Source organism: Alligator sinensis, unplaced genomic scaffold (assembly GCF_000455745.1).
Source record: "Alligator sinensis unplaced genomic scaffold, ASM45574v1 scaffold728_1, whole genome shotgun sequence".
Taxonomy (NCBI): Eukaryota; Metazoa; Chordata; order Crocodylia; family Alligatoridae; genus Alligator; species Alligator sinensis.
In genome coordinates, this window is record NW_005842825.1 from 269541 (window position 1) to 287745 (window position 18205).

Below are 18205 nucleotides of genomic sequence, written 5' to 3' on the forward strand. Positions count from 1 at the left end.
AGGGGCAGAACAGGCTAGGTGCTTGGATAAGCTAGGTGCTTTCAGGTCAGCAGGGCACAGTGGGACACAGCTTAGAGTAGTGAAAAATTTGGCTGAGGTAATTTAAGAGCTATTGGTTATCCTCTTTGAGAGTTTGTGGAGGTCAAGTGAAGTCCCAGATCACTGGAAAAGGGCAAATATAGTGCCGATCCTTAAGAAAGGGAAAAAGCAGGATCCGGGGATTTACAGGCTGTCTGACCTCAATATCTAGAAAGATCTGGAGCAGGTCCTTAAGAATCTATTGTGAAGTATCTAAAGGAGAACAAAGTGATCAGGAAGAGTTATTATGGATTCACCAAGAGCAAGTCAGGCCTGACCAACCTGATTTCCTTCCATAATAATGTGACAGACTCTGTGGAATGGAGCTAGAGCAGTGGATGTGATAGAACTCCACTTTGGCAAGGCTTTTGGCACTGTCTTTCATGAAATGTGGCCATAGCAGACAGGAGTAGGAGCAATGGACTCAAGCTGCAAAAGAGGAAATTTAGGTTGGAGTTTAGAAAGAACTTTCTGACTGAGGATAGTCAGGTATTGGAACTGGCTGCTTAGAGAAATTGTATAATCTCCATCCTTGGAAGTTTTTAAGAACAGGTTAAGCAGACAGTTGGTTGGAATGGTTTATTCAGGGATGATACTGCCTTGAGCAGGGGGCTGAACTAGATGATTTTGTGAGGTCTTTTCTAGGCCAAGCTTTCTATGATCCTATGATCTTAAGTAAATTCTGTTCTGATGTCCATCATCTGATGTCGATGTCTCTGTCAACAGAGTTCTGTTTGGATGTCTTATTGATCACCTGCATACACCCCCTTCCCTCTACCTTTCCCCACATCCTGTACAATGAGACATTCTCATTCACAAAACAGATACAATACAAGCCAATTCCCTGCCCCATACACCTCAACTCTTTCAGGGAGGAACCTCTATGAAGTTGAATCTTATCCATTCAGCCTTTACATAAAAGTCCCAGGGAGAGTGACAATTAGTGTTAATTGCCACTAAGGACTTTAACCAATGAGCCCATTCCACAAGGGACACTGGCAACAATTAAAGCATCAAATGGAAGTCATACACAGTCACAATCACCTGCGCTAGATTTTAGTTGGTGACCTATGAGTAAGGGGTTTTATGCTCTGAGCCATTATCTTCTTATTGCACACACACAACTCTCATTTATAAGGAACCCGGATATATCAGGAGAAGACTAAATTCTGCAGGGTCATCCAAAGGTCTATGGATGCAAACTCACATTTTGAAGCACTAAATGTTTTAAAGCTAGCATTGCACAAAGTTCCAAATCAGAACATTTTGTAAAGTTTCATTTTAAATTTAACAGTTTTTGTTAGCATCATGATGCCTACAAAATGTGCATAAGCTACAACAATACATGAATTGCAAAGAGGACAAATATGCCACTTTATCAGTCCCTGATCCTGTGATTAGCTGGGAGTTGCTTTGGTAAAATGTATGGCAACATCATGGCCATACCCCTGGCTAACAGCCACAAGCCTGACACACCCCATATATTTGGGGCTGCAAGGGCAAGGTGGAAAAAAGTCCACTTTCCTGGTTCCACCCAAGGGTTTCTTTGAGGCTGGGAAACACCTTGGCTGCCTAATTAAGCCAGATGTACTTCCCCTTTGTGACTTGGAGCAGTACAAAGGAGCCACAGTAGAGGCTAGGATCTCTAATCTATTCTTCCATTTCTAGACCAGTCTTGAGTCTGTGGCCTCACCACTATATTGTCAACAGCAGTGCTTTTTATTTATATTTTATTTTTCCTGTTGTGACTGAGATATGGACTGCCATCTACCAGAGACTGCACTAAGACTATACACTCAATTCATGAGCAAACAGTCAGGAGACCATACTGACATTTTACTACCTAACAAAAGCAGGTCCAGGATTTCTCAAAGGGGGCTGAGGGAAAGCAACCCAGACTGCAGGGGTGGCTGCACGCCCTGCTCTCATCTGTGCAGGCCAGGAGCGGTCTGAGGCCCTCGGGGGCGCGCGGTGGGCTGTGGCCAGCAGCCCTGGCACGCGGGTCGGAGAATGCAGGCCGGCGGAATAGAATTAGGCACGGACGCTTAGCGGTTGATTAAAGATTATTTTACTTACACCGTAGATGGTCGCGGTGCAGGCAGGAAAACTTGCTTGAGTTGCAGTTACAGACAGGAAACAAGAAAAGCGGACAAGAGTTCTAAACTCGCGAACTCTAGCCCAATCCGGCTGAAGGCTCTAAAAACGCGAGCCCATCATGTCAACCGAAGAAAACAACTTGGAGAAGAGTTCTGGATACACTCACATGAAGTTTGCTAGGCTCCGTGGAACTTGCGCGCGGGGAAGGGGTTCGTCGAGGGATCGTTCGGCAACGGGGAGAGGCCAGAGGTTGATCAGACCCCTATAGCCTTCTTAAGGTACACGCTGGGTCCATTAGGCTCCACAGCACTTAGAGTTCTTCACGAGACGTGAAGTCCTCCTCCTCCTCCAGATGGTTGTGGAGTCCTCCCTTGCGGGGTTCTCCTTGGAGTTCTCCAACTTGGGCGGAAACCGCTCAAGCCTCTTATACGGCTAGCAAGCCAATCGCTAACCACCACGTGGGAATAATTTAGAACTGACCAATAGTGGGACACAAATTTGCATGCAGGTGGCGGGAACTCCTTTGCACCGGGGTTTTCTCTTTGCAACTGAGAAATGCACCCTGCAAAGAAAGCTCCTCGTGGCGGGAAATAATTTAGCAGTGCCGAAGCGCACACAAACAAAATCACACCCTTGGGTTGTGACATCATCCTCCTTCATCCCCACCAGTGCAGAAAGACCATGCCATGGGAGCCTCTGAGGACTTTTTTAAGTCTTCAAAGCAAATGAAAATCCTCCCTCCCTTCACCTTCCACCTCAGAGGCATACCTTTCTTCTCTTCCTCCTCCCTGCATCTCCCCTGCCTGCCACTGATGCTTTGTCCACTGTTCAGGGATGGGTAAGCTCCTGAGCCAGCCAGTCTTGAGCAGGGGCTGGGCTCAGCCGGGGTGCAGACAGCAGCAACAGGACAGATAAAGACTACTTCCCCCACCCCTACCCAGTTCTGGAGCAGGCACAAGGAAGAAGGGGAACCCCATCTCCATCCAGCCCTGCTGCTGTTGTCCATATACCCAGCTGAGCCCAGTCCTCACACAGTGGGCAGGAATGGCTCTGGTGCTTCCCTCCCAGGACACTGGGGAAAGGCAGGTGGAGGCAGGGGGCAGAGGTGGTGAGGTGGCATGCCTTTGAACAGGAAGGGGAAGGGAGTTACCCGCTTTAGAAACTTCCAAAAAAACCCAGAAACTCCTATGGTGCAGTCCAATGCAAAAGTCGTTGATAGGGTGCACCCATGCCGCTGCACTACCTCTGGATCCACCCCAGTTGTATAAGATATGATGGTCTGTGGCTGAAAGGCTCCATACCCCAATACCATTCCTTACAGCCACCCAGATTCTTTCTGGCTTCACAAAAATACCTGTAAGTGAAGCCAAGACACACAAGAATACATATTGCCTGTCTGAAGGAAATGTAGGGCAGTATCAAGCAATTTGGAGCCATTACAAGCCATTAGGTCAATAATCTGCACTTTAAAAGAGTCCAGAGCTCTTACTGTACAATCAATCAATAATATACATTTTAGAATCTTGATGCAGGATGTTTTCATCTTAAAACCACTTGAAAATAAACAATATGGTTATCTTATAAAGCTATGACAAACTGTAAAAAGCAAGGAAATTTAAATTCAAAATTAACATTTCACCTTTAATTCCATATTGTACCAGCAGACCTTGTATCCCTTTGACTGCTGCTGCTATATTAGTGTTTACACTGGGATGAGTTTAAGCTGAAGGGTTTGTTTAATTTTCTTTGTTTTTGTACAATGCTAACATTGCTCGGCATGTTACTATCCCTACATGCACACATCTATCACTGTACCCTGCTGTCTATAGCTCAGGAGAAGTTATATAAAGAATAGAGTCTGTTCTTACAGTGCTAGTTCCTCAAGGTTTAAGGGAAATTTGGAGATTGATCTATCATCAAATACTATGGGGACATAAAAATTATGTAAAACTGTTTTGAAATTTATGTAAAAATTACAACATAAATGGCAGGTGGAGGTCACAGTGATCTATTGGTCTGGAAAGGTCTAGAATGCCATCCTGCCTTCTTCAGATCATTGGCTGTTTTCCAGCATAAGAATATTTTATTGCCGGTAAGAGTATATAATTGCCCATAATGCAATCAGGGCCAGTCTCCTGGGCATACAAGCATAATATCCAAGAGTAGACAAGATGAGCTGAATGGTTGCATAGGTAAGTTGCCAGCTTTACAAAGCTGTAGAAAGTGAAAATATCACTTCACAGAATAGGACTCCCATACCCACAAATCTGCAGAGGTTGCTCATAAACAGCTAAACCTTCCTTTCCTCTTTTGTGTCCTTATGCCACAGTATTTAGCAGATTTCTCAGATTTGTTGTGATCTGACAGGGCTGCGCCATGAGCACTTCTGCTGTGGCCTCAAACTTGCAACCTCTGAGCTGTCAACCATGCACTTCAGTATCCAGAACACCCCAACCATGAATCTATGTGTTTCTTGGTATAAATGAGAAAGTCTGGTTGGGAATAACAGGTATTGAGAAACTGGAAATGCAGGGGAAAACAGAGAGGAAGGAAACTAAGTAGAGTTTGCCTGTTGTAAGGATGACTAAGGGATCTTGATATTTTGATTCCTGGGGGCATTCAAAAAAGAGGTTCAGGATTTAGAGGATATTTGGAAAGCAAGCAAGTAGAAATGCTTCCCTAAGAGTTTTGGTCCATTTGCTTAGTGCTCCCTTGTGTGCAGGATACAGTTCACTGTCCTATACAGTGCTCCATTTGCACAGGCTCAGGCTAGTCGGGAATGAAAATTCTCTTTTCTTACTAAATCTGAAATAACTCTATTGGAGTTGGCAGATTTACTCTAGATTTCATCAATGTAACTTAAAGTAGAACTTGACTACACACCCTTTATGGAAAAGTTGCACAGAATTCTACAGAAGGGGTAAAATGTCCTGTTATGCTCTATAGGATGGCTTGAAAATCTGTAGAGTCTGTCATTTTATAGTACACTAAATACAGTAGAAATTATCCATAAGGAGAAGGATTGTATAATGGCAGCTTACAGGATCTTGAAAAGATTATTAAGCATATTGAGTGTTTTAATGTCACAATACAAGTTTTAGAAGTTTTTCTTCATTCTCTGCAAAAATGCCAGTTTAAGTCAAGAGCTCACGTTTTGTTTTGTTTTGTTTTTCAATCAAGCAGATGATCTGAAGGAGGAACTTTTAAGATTTAACTGAAATGGTCTACCCATGTAATAAAATGTATCTACTGTAACAACAATGTATAGCAGTTTGATACAATGTGTATGTAAATTGTCAATAAATTGTGGAGTTCAAAACTGTTTTCTCATGGAACTTTTGAAGATTTCTTTAACAGAAGGGATGAATAATACCATGATCTTGAGTCAGGCATACACAGACAGGTGTTGTGCAAGCTTCATCAAACAGATCAACCAGTACACTTTAGACCTAACCTCAGAAACCCCTCTGCCATTCCAGTTTTGACTTTGTGCTGAAGCTGTCAGTCAAAAACCATGTGGTGATTCTGTGATGTAAACATACACTCAAATCAGACCATTAAACCCATTTTCACTTGTGAAAGGTTATGAGACCATGTCCCAAGAAGTGAGAAACTAGAACTCTAAATGACCTGGCTGCCTTGTCTCTAGAAGTGTAGCTTTAACTCCCTGTCCATGCCTACATCATTCTTCAAAGGAGAAAATACTGTCACATTATATTGTTTATACTTTCTTGGGGCTGCCACTCTTCAAGTATATAGCACAGAAGTAATTCCTCATGTAGGGCCTGGTCATGGCTAGCTCCTTTGTACATGGATAAAAAAGGAATGTGCAAGAAGCTACCACGCAGTCATACACACAGACGTACACAGTTGCTACTTCAATCCCAGGAGGGGCAAAACATCATTTCAGTACATTTGCTTCTTTGAACACAATGACTGCTTGGGCCTTGTGTTTCTACAACACTATCCTCTCTATGCAGGGTGACAATTCCACCTTCAGTTTGACAGGCAGAAGGGAAGGTACACTGCATTCTCCTAAAGGTTGGGCATTGGGGGGGCCAGAGATACTGGACTTTAGGACTATAATGGCTCATCCCCTACTCCAGACTGGCCTCATCTACAGGAGACGCTGCCTTTGCGATCATTACTGCGCAGTCTTTTAGTACTTGCATACACAAGTACTAAATGACTGTGCAGTAACCAGAGGTACTGCACAGTAGCATCCCTGAATGGCTTTTAGGTGATGCTGACTGCACAGTAGCTCATTACTACTGCGCAATAGTGTCACATCATGCTTCATGCCATGCCACACTACTGCTCAGTAGTAATGAGGTACTGCGCAGTCAGCATCTCATGTAGAGATGGCCACTGTGTCTTAATGGCACAGTACAGACTGCAGTCAGAATAAACAGCACTCTAGCATAAAGTAAATCTCTGCTTTTTCTAGAAACTGTAAGAAAACTATAGTAGTTTGCATGCAAGTGAAAGAAGAGCTATGCCAAGCCTTCCTGAAATTTTACTTGTTTTCTCCTTCCCTGAAGCCAGATAGAGTTTTTTTCCCTATCTTAATTAAAAATAAAATCCAGGGAAAAAATGATAGGCCAGAAATTGAGCAGTGAGTCCAAGTGCAAGTGCCTTTACAGTTTGTTTTGGGAAAACAAAATCCATACCTATATCTGGATCTAAATTTTAGACATTTCTCTAGGCAAACGTAGAGGAAACAACTTTAGACTGTGCATGTGTTATCAAAAAAAAATAAAACCACCCACTGCATACTTTCCTAACAAATTAACCAATAGCTGCATTCCTCCTGACTCAGCTTTAATCATGCCATGTCTGCAAATGACTTAGGCCAAATGTTGTCTTTGTTCAGTAAGAGAAAGACTGCTGCATCAGTACTACATGCGCCAAATGTCTATATTTAGGAGAAGCTTCCCTACATTTTTAGTAAAGTTTACAAGCTTGTCGCTATGCCTCTCTAAAGCACTAAGTAACAAATCCATTTGAAATTGGGCTACAATAATATCCCTGTAATATCCCTACCTAGTAACTCTATCAATACCTTTTAACATTAATTTAACATGGTAATCCCTCTCTGATATCATTAAAGTTTAAGTGGAAATTCAAACAAAAAATTCTCTTAATGTCTTATTTAAATAGAACTCCATTCACTCGTTGATTGTGTGTATACTATATTAACCAAGCAAAATGTGCTTGGTTTGTTACTAAACATGCCAACTCTGCCTTAGTCCCCCACTGATTTCTATGGAACCGAAATTGTGATAGAAGCTAAACAAGTAACTCAGAAGTTCAATGTATAAAATTCATCACCGTTGACTTTTTTTTCAACTGTAAAAAGCAACTGAACACTTACTAAACCTCCTTAGGCAGATACAGGATTTTCTTATATTTAGTGATAAATCACTTTACAAAGAGAATAGCTGTTAGAAAGAAACCCACTGTTACTATGATGAGATGATCTACTGCCCTATCAAAGGCTGGTTAGTTAACTAGCTTAATTATTTAGAGAGTATCAGTCAGTTTGGAAATAAGGATGGACTTTTTCATGCATGGATCAGAACTGGGCTGATTACCACAATGTTTAAACAGAGGTGTAGTTAGCAAGATCTAGCAGAATTTCTTGGCCCCATATGTATAGGAAAGTTTTGCCTCAGAATTGCATTACAAAACTGTGCTCTAGATAAGTAGAATATTTTTCAAAATCAGAATTCTTTGTGACAAATTTTTAGCTTTCAAAAATAGCCACATAAAAATATATTTTTAAAAATGTTTTGTAGTGCTGTGACCAGCTTTTAACTCTTTAATGGTATATATTTCTTGTAATGGACAGTTGTTTCCCATAACACTGCTTTCTTAATTAATTTATCATGTGACTCTGAACAAGTATCATTAACATTCACTTTGACCAGCTCTGATAATGCATACACTCATCTGAGTTTCCTCTTCGCTCCAAACTTTGTCTATTATATTGAATCCCCATTCCATTGTACTGTTTGTTCCACAAATTTTATTCTATATCTTAATACCTCTTTCTTGAAAAAAAATAAGATTTGAATGGAATGAAAAAACAAGACATTTCAGTCAAAAGGATTTCCCAGACAGTTGGGACATTACATGTAAAACTGAGACTCTGCTGGTAAACCATTACATGAAGCATTTTACCTTTGTTTGACCTCTGACAATAATCTATAAAATGATTTAGTCAACACAGTTATCAGGTAAAACTCCACGTGAGCATGAAAAAAACTACTTGCAATAACTTACCTAGGAAAGACTCTTAAAATTCTGGTTCTGATTCTAGTGCAAATATATATCCCACATATATAAAGAGATAGTAGCCATGATATACAGTAATTGGGAAAGCTAGGCAATAGATAGAGAGAGGGTATAACCACAACTTTTCTCTGTCCACTTATCAATCATGACCTTCTAATAGTCAAAACAGCAGAGCACCATCAAATGACTGGTACTTTTTTAACTGAGCTACCCACAAATTGTTTCTTCTTTCTCTCTGCCAAAGCTGGAAATGTCCTGTTTCTCCAAGTTACCCTTCCGCCCAAAACACAGGGTAGGGTAAGGTCAATTTCTTGTAGAGTTTGCTTAAATTTTAGACCCTGATTCAACAAGGTACTTAAATATGTGCCATTGCCTTCACTTGAACTACTCACATGCTTGACATGAGTCACAAGATTAAATACCTTACTGTATTGGGGCCTTATTAATTCTACAAGTAAAAGTACATTAAAAGTATTCAGTGTTCTCTATCAAACAACTTTGTATGCTTGACATGGAACTGCACTCATAAAAATATATAGCACTATACATTTTTATGTACACTTTACATTTTCAAAGTCCTATAAAAATACTAATAAGTATACAAATATTGGTGTATTAACTGCATGTTTATATATGTGTAACTGCTACTTAGAATAACCCTTTTTTCAGCTTCATTTCAGTAATCACAATTTTACATGCCAAAGTTTCCAAAGTTCTTTAATATACAGGAATCTCTAAAATGCTGCCTCCTCTAGGGTTGAAAATAACAGCTCTGTAATAGCAGTTTAGGACAGGAACTTTAAAACTAGTGAACTAAAACCACAGGAAAGTATAGATAGCCAGGATGTAATTGCATAAACTGGAATTCAGCTGACCTATTGTCCTATTACCTACTGTGCAATCATTTTACAGTGATAAAATAGCTTCATGCACGAAATGAAGAGAAATCAGCTATGATTCAGATGTTGTGATTTTTAAAAAGTTCTTAATGTTTTCTCTCTGAGTCCTTCCCAGCACTTATTCAGCTGCAGTTCTACTATAGCTCCTCATTTGACTATGCAGCAGCATCCAAGCACTTAACAATCATTCTAAAATCGCCAGCACCAATTTTCATCTTTTCTAAAAGAAAACAATATGGAAATGATACCAGGTAATTTAGGCCTTGAACTGTTACTCCCTTGAATCTCAGTGCGCATATGGACACATGTGCATGTGCCACTGAAAAACAAGTAAATAACATTTTTTTTTATCTGACACACTCGTTAATTATGTGAAAGCAACTGCAGCTGTCTTTCCTAATAAACACCATTCCCAGAGCCATGCAGAGACAAGGTCTCTGGAAAAATATCACCAGATAAACATAATGTAGCTTAGGAGCATTGGAAGCAGGATTTGGAGTCCACCAAGAATGCACAGGCCATGTTTCATGTTTTTCTTGTGTTCCCCTGTTTTTATCCATCTGCTATTTTTGTCTTGGATTTAATTGGTATGGAAGAACTGTGACTGTATAGGATCTAGCACAATGAAGTCTCAGTCCATGACCATAAGCTTTAAGTTCTACCAAAAAACAAATAATAATAATGGTAATAGTGGTCCCTTAGCAAGCTGACGTATGGTGGGATTGAATTCCCAGTGAAACTTCATGTTGTTCTTTGCAAGACTGCAAACAGAGAAGTAAGCCAGCTATACAGAGATCCCAAAATGTGATGGCTGGGAGGCAGGGTACCCTAGGATTTCATACGCATCCCCAGGCACTTGATCCTTTCCACTTCAAAGGAAGAATGCACCAAGATTGTTATAGCAACATTTTCATGTTTTTGTGAAAGGTGAGAAAGAGTGCTTACACTAGGAACTGAAAAAACCAAGATGTATTGGTTGTTCTAAAAAGGGAAAACAATTATTTGTACTATATATGAAGGAACAAAATCAATAGGAAAATATATTTTTATTTTCACACTTCTACTTCATATCGGCATTCTGGATGGCTGTGTATAGAATTGTGGAAGGCTATTACATCACGCATTCTATATCCTGCCCAGTACAGGATTTTTTCTACAGCCCATTTAATAGAGTTGTGCCCAGTTTTAAAAGGATGGAACTTCCACCAATTTCTTAGGGTGATTATTCCACAGCTGAAAAGTTCTCATTGAAATATTTTCCTAAAATTAAGCTTCAGTTTTCCTTTTTTCCCATTTTCTCCTCTTTACACCTATTTGCACTGATAAATGGTTCCTCTTTTGCCTTAGGGCTTACCTCCTTCAAAGATTTGTAGATTGCAAATCCTTTCTCAGTTTAGTTATTACTTAATCAAGTTACATGTTATCAGATTATTTAAATTTTCTCATAAATTAATCCTTTTAGCCAACGAATAATTTTTTGGTTATTCTCTGCATTCTTCCTCCAGCAAATTAACTTTTATAATATTGCACCCCAAACTGGACACGGCATTTGACATGTCATTGTATAATGGCCATAAAAAGGGGGAAATACATAAAGAATATAGAAAAGGGCTCTGTCTCTCTTTTTCCCTCTCTCTGTCTCTAATAAATATTTAATATATAAGCACCTTACGTAGATAAGGGGTGTGTCTACATGAGTTGCTAGCTGTGCAGTAGCCTAATAACACCATGCAGTAGTGTGTCACAGCACGGACAGTGCAAATATGTTACTGCATAGTATTATTAGGTTACTGCACAGTAGTGTCACTAAAAAGGCACTTGCCAGCACTACTGTGCAGTAACTCTGGTTACTATGCATTTATTTAGTACTTGGTTATACCAGTGCTAAATTAAATGCACAGTAACATTAATGAACTTGTGGATGCGCCCAGGGGTATAATTGCCTTCCTATTCTGTGGCATCGTGCCTTTGTATATGTAGCTCAATATTGCTTTTTTGTAATCATATCACACTTCACATGTGTCTGACTTGAGGTACTATATCTTCAAATATCACATTCAAATTATGGCTTCCAAGAGTTACCCTTCCCACTGAATACATGTCTTGGATTATTTTTCACTTGCATTTTTCTGGTATTATCTTATCCCTTTTCTTCCATTTCTCTAGGCTGCTTAAAATTATAGTCCTTCCTCTGAGGTGTTCACAACTCTGGATAAAAGATTACCTGTAAATTTCATTAATGCACTGTTTACTCTTTCTTTCTACATTATTAATAAATCCTGACTGAAATTTCTGGTCATGATTTCCTTTGACTGATTTGAGGCACATAGCTTTAAGGCACTGATTCTGCAAAGTACTTAAGCATGTGCATAATTTTAAGCATGTGAGCCATCCCACTGAAGTAAATGTCACTACTTACAAGCTTAGTTATGCACGTGCTTAAGTGCTCTGATGAACAGTGATCCAAGTGCCCAGGATTATATAAATGAGACTTTAGAGGATTCAGGAACCCATCCCATCTCTTAAAAAGTGGAACTCTTTTGTCTTTGTTTGGATAATTTCAACATCATCTGGGAAAATTAATACTTTCCTTGGAGGAAAAAATGTTTCTTTTTCCCCATAAAACCTATAATCTGTGCTTATTTTGTCTTGACCACAGTGCTGCCATTGAAGTATGAGAATAATCTGCCAGTCTTGAACTATCACTGATAACAAAACTAATAGTAGGCACTTAAATAAAAGAATCTTTCAAGGTTAAAGGATGCGACACTGTTTCTGCATTTTGGTCACATAAATCTGTCATATTATTGCCATTTATTGTCCACCGAATCATGCAGCCCCAAAGCACAAATATACCACGTAGGAAAGCACAAATATACCATGTAGGAAAATACCTTCCAATAGGAAAATATTGTAGGAGACAATAGTTTTGACTTTACTTTAGGGTTACAAAGCAAGCGATACCAGGAGTCCATTCTAATCCCTCTCAATTACATCCCTCAAGTGCCAGGCTTGGCCTCTTGTACCTTCCTCTGAAAGAAGTCCAGCCATCCAGTCCAATCAATCTTAGACTGGACCTCTAGACTTCAGCTCCCTGTTAATGAACTACATTAATGTGCTGACCCCAACTGCGCTTGGTACCTTATCCTCTGGGGACCTGTGACAGCAACTGATTAAAGTGACTCAAAAATAGTGTGTTCTGGACAAAGTAAATTTAACTTCCAAGGATGACATGGCATTTAGGAAAATAGGTTAGCACAACAAAGAGTCCTATATGCATAATTTCTTACCTAAAATCAACTTATTTGTAGCTCAGAGTCTGTTTCCATCTCACAGTTGAGAGAGCTTGCTTTCTGCAGTTCTGAACATCTCGGTCAATTTGAGATATCGGCCTCAGTTTGACAATAGCTCTCTCAATCCTCCCTTCATCCTTGAGGCCAGCACTTGTTGCTTTTGACCTGGAAAGAATATAGCTCACAAGACTAGCTGTCTCTTCCCCACTGTTCCCTCCAGGGACCTTAGTTCCTTGTATATTTTTTTAGCTATCAGTTGGTTTCTTCCTTAATGGCCTCCTTTGGCACAACGCCTAGTAGTCAGGCAAGTCAATATAATAGACATACCTTAAGAGACATATGTTATTCATAAATATTCTACACATAACTCTCACATTTTTAACCCAGTATGGTGACAATATTTCTAACCAGAGAAATACTATATAAACATAGTACTATACTGTATACTATATACAGATATACCATAGTATACCATATCTGCACATGCACAGAAAGAGAGAGAGAGAGAATATTTCTACATTTTCAAAGTCAATATGTAATTGGTCCTAACTAATATTTCCATAATCATTCTGAAGTTGATGTATTGATCATTGAATCTATTTTTGTAATTAACATATAGAAGACAGTTTTTTTTAATAATTGGTGACACCCATCCCACATCAGAAACTATTTACACCAGGAAGAGAGATTAACTGTAAGAGATATACCCTTATGTAGAGAATTCCATCAAATAAATGCCAACTGGGTTGATCTCAAGTTTTGTTAGTGACATCTCTAGGGATTTCTTCTCTATGGCAGCCATAAATGATAAAAAAGGATATCCCCAAATGCATTCCACTGCTGTTAAAAATAGTAATAAATCCTCTAAAGAATAAGTCAGAGTGAAGAGTAAAAAATCCTATGTTCTAATCCTGTCCTTGTACTTCACTTACTGTATGAACAGGCATGAGTCATTTATGACCAAAGCCAGATCCTGAAAAAATGGTACACAATAGTTCTACATGTTTTACAAGAGCTCTACATGCTTTACATAATATTACATGTTTTAGTTCACCAAGGCACAGGACAGCATGGTAGTCTATCTGCATCTCCTGTGACTTCCAGAGATTCTAGGATCCTGGAGGGAAATTCAAAAAAGTTAATGCAATCTGGGCTTGTATGAATGTTTCAGCTAATCATCACATAAACAAAGAGAACCATCTCACAATATGGGCACTGCACTGTTCTCCTGTGGTTGAAAAAGAGTGATAAAATGCCACAAGATTATCTTCAACCTCTAGAAGCACATCAATGGCCCCCATGTACTATCATAGTAACATATAAGGACCAGCAATGAAAATAGAATCTGTCCATATGCTTGTCAAGATTATGGATTAATTTGAATGGTTCACTGTAAATCCACTACTGGAGTCCTGTCCTGCAGTCTTTATTTTTGTAAAGCTCCTTTTGGTTTACTCAGTACTTACACAAAATTCCTATGATTTCAAGTGGAGTTGTGCCTGCAGTAAGGATGACAATAAACTGCAGGATTGTGCCATAAAAGTGTATATTTTCAGTGCTCCTTTATGTTTTTCACTGATTTTTTTCTTTGTTCCTAGATAAAACATTGTTTTATAACCCTATAAAAGAAGCCACTGGATTTACATATTAACTGTAACTTCTGCTTTGAATGTTACCAGGAACAATGTAACTGCATGACAAGTAACACCAGTAACACTAATTTCCTCTAAAAGAATAAACTAATGGCAATTTTCCTATCATTAAACATGGTGCAGAGTTTTACTTCTTAGCAGTTAACGAGTGTTACACAACACCACACTATTAGAAAACATGGATTCTGAAAGATATCTATGCTGCACTCTCACAGGCTACAACTTGTTCCAGAAGGAAGTCAGGCTTGATTAATGTGGCTAGAGTCAAATACAAAAGAAGGATGAGGCACTCACAATAATAAGGTTTTCTGTATGATCTAGAGCAATTGCTCACTTAGGACTAGATTCTGCCATCTTTACTCAGACTGCATAATACTCTGCAACCCGTTTCATTGTAATCAGTTTAAACCAATAGGCTTCTGATGGTATACAATTCTGCTCACTAGGCACGTCTACATATTCATTAATGTTCCGTAGTTACTGCACATTTAGTTTAGTATTTCCTTAATGAAGTACTAACTGAATGTGAAGTAACTATATTTACTGTGCAGTAGTGCTGGCGCATGGTTTTTGGTGTAATGCTTACTGCGCAGTAACCTAATAAATGCAGTAAGTTATAAGCAAGTTATAAGTGCAGTAAGTTATTAGCAAGGTTTCTGACTGGCAAACTACTGACAAGTGTTATTAGGCTACCGTGCAATAAGCATCTCAGGTAGATGTGCCCACTGGGTGCATCTACATGTGCTATAAAGGTGATGTGATAAACTCCTGCACCTGTGTTTAGGTGGCAATAAAGGCAATAAAACCACCTCCATCAGTTTTACACACATGGAGATTGCTCCTACATGTGGGAAATTCCCTGGTGCAGGTCTCCAGCTACCCTGCATGATCTTTTTCCAGGTTACATAGAACAACGTGCACATGGTAGACTGAAGTGAATGGTCTAATACGAGGGATTTTCTTCCCTGTTTATGTTCAGCGGGCATGACTATCCAGTTGCAAGAGATGGCAGGGTAGATTTGCACTTCTAACTAAATCAGAGATGCATATGCTTTCATAAGCAGTGGCTTACTTCATCAAATCAAATCAAATCACCCTGGGAGATATGCTTTTTCAATGCTTCATTTTGTGTAAATAGGCAAACAGACAAAGTTCTTTGGGTAAATGTGACATCTTTTATTAGACCACCTAAATAATTGGGAAAATTGTTCTTTGAAAGCTTTTGGGAACAACCCCCTTCATTTTGTATCAAACACATTTGATGCTGGCCTAAAACAAATATTTATCACCCATATTCCAGAAGGTGTAAGAAATGAGTTTGCATTTTCTTTAAATATTTTGGCTCACACTGATATAATAGTTTCCACATCTGTCATTGTTTAGTATTCCATTTCACATCTCATTTGAATTAGGCAAATAATACTTTCTATGTTTTTCATGGGTTTCTTCAAACAGTAATTCCTCTCTCTGTAGTCATCAGCAGTTAATCAGCAATTTGAAAGGAAAATTTGCTTTTAGTTAACAGAATCAAAGTTCCTGTGTTTGCTTTATACTGACAAAGTCTGTGATAAACATACCATCTTAATGTAATTTACCTATGTAAAAAGTAAAAATGACCTCACTTTAAGGCACTAACCAAGAACGTGATTCAAAAACAAATCGCTATTTACCTTTAAAAGACACACAAAATGATTACCTTGCCTCAGAGAGTAATGTCTAAATGCATTAAGCATTTGTGACTGAACTAACCATTATATTTTAGCAATGCTTTTAAAAATGTATATCTAAATGTAGCTAACTTTAGACATGTCCACACATCAGTATCCTAAAAGTATAATGCTTCCATAAACTCCTTTAACAGGCAAGGTTGCAACAATGTCCAGCACATTTCCTGTCATGTGATCAAGATGACACACTTGATATTTACTTTAGTGTCTGCTTATGTGGAGTGTTTAAGGTTAAGGAGATCAGCAGTTACATAGTTCCTCCTGAGTATTTTGTCATTTCTATAAAACATGGCCTCAGTGTATTTTTCTACGCAGATACATGAGAGCAGCTAAAAAAAACATCCAGTTCAAATTATTACACATAGGAGGTGATTGCCTTATAGAGAACAGATTCTTTTATTGTAGTTCCTTTTTCTGCAGATTCAAAACAGGTCTGCAAATCAGGAAGTCACTGCTACTGTCAAGTACAAACAATGATGTTTATTATTAATGTATGGCAACAGTCCAGGAAAAACATGCAAGCACATAGGACCCAACCTCCAGAAATTATTAAAGCAAAACTCCCAAGACTTCAGGAGGAGTTTTGCCTGAGCCATAAATGCAAATTAGCCTCACAAAGTACAACATTAATCCACACCTGAACATTGAAAAAGCTATCCAAAGCATGGGCAGCTCACTGAAGGCAACTAACGTCAAACTAATCCTCTATAGATTATTGTAAATTATTGATCCTAACAAGTGGGCACAAGATGGCCTGAATTTGCCACAACATTTAGAGCACCCTGATTTTGCAATTTACCTATATAGCTGGTCTAAAGAGGGAAAAACAAACAACAACAACAAAAACCCAAAACTTCTCTATATTAAAATATTGGGATTTTAATGTATAATGGAGTTACTGGTACTATACCAATTTACACCCACTAAGGATCTGGCCATGGATGCACACATATGCAGTGTGTATGTGTGCACGTGTGTATATGTGTGTGTGTATGTAGATAGATAAATGCATGCACATTGTATACACACATTTATATGCATACTTGTTCATCTATATGCACATTGTATACATACGTGTATATATATATATTGTTCATCTATATACACACATATGGTATGTATACATATCTCTGTATAACATGTTCACCTATACACACACACATTGTATACATATGTACATATATATATTTATATAAAGTTCATCTATACACACACATATGGTATGTATACATATCTCTGTATAACATGTTCACCTATACACACACACATTGTATACATATGTACATATATATATTTATATAAAGTTCATCTATATACACACATATGGTATGCATACATATATCTGTATAAAATGTTCATCTATATGCACACACATTGTATACATACATATATCTGTATAAAATGTTAATTTATATGCACACACATTGTATACGTACATATATATGTATGTAAAGTTCATATACTCATACAGCCTGTGTGCGCAAATACGACACAGTGTCACAACCTCAGGTATCCAACCACTATTATCCAGGCCAGTCACATCCCCTGATTACCCTGCAAATGTCCTCAGCTGTTTGAAACCTTGATGACCAAACTTATTCAGCGCCCCACATGACATTGCGGTCACGGAGGTGGCTCCCAACATGGGACATCTCCTCAGTTCCTTCCCGCAGAATCCCACGCTCCTTTCTCACCGGCTAGCACAGCAACTTGATGCTTCCCAAAGCCGCTTGGCAAACTGGTAAACAACCCCCCTCCAGAAGGACACACTGAGGGCCATGCCCTGCAGGCAATGCCAGTGGGGACCAAATCTGCAATCCGGCTGTGACCACTGCTCCTTTTGGGAGCAAATAAAAGGCCAGCCCCTCCCAGGCCCCAAGTGATGTCTTATCCCAGCTGCCCAGGGAGCTGATGAACCTGACTGCTCTTGGCAAGGGCTGCAAAGTTGCCCAGGGCCGGTGCCTGCAGGCATGAGGTAAGTCCAGCCCTACAGCACCCGAGTGACTGAAGTTTGGCTGGTGCCCCCCTTCCCTTCCTCCTCCCCTCCCCCTGCAACTCACCAGCTTGGATTTGGTGCGCTGCAAAAATTCTTCCATGCTGCTGTCATAGGGGATCTGAGGCAGCCGGGGCAAAGTTCCCTGCGCCGAGCCGGCTGGGGCGGG

The 18205-nt window shown here is 39.3% G+C and overlaps 1 protein-coding gene across 1 annotated transcript in view; it reads right to left on the reverse strand.

The window, feature by feature from the left end:
* The window catches only part of LOC102386459 (protein prune homolog 2), a 227083-nt gene extending 208884 nt beyond the window's left edge, over positions 1 to 18199 (reverse strand). Inside the window, 1 exon segment of the mRNA XM_025191510.1 lies at positions 18104 to 18199. Coding sequence (XP_025047295.1) covers positions 18104 to 18139 — 36 coding nt within the window. The 5' untranslated portion in view covers positions 18140 to 18199.
* Between the last annotated feature and the right edge of the window lie 6 nt (positions 18200 to 18205).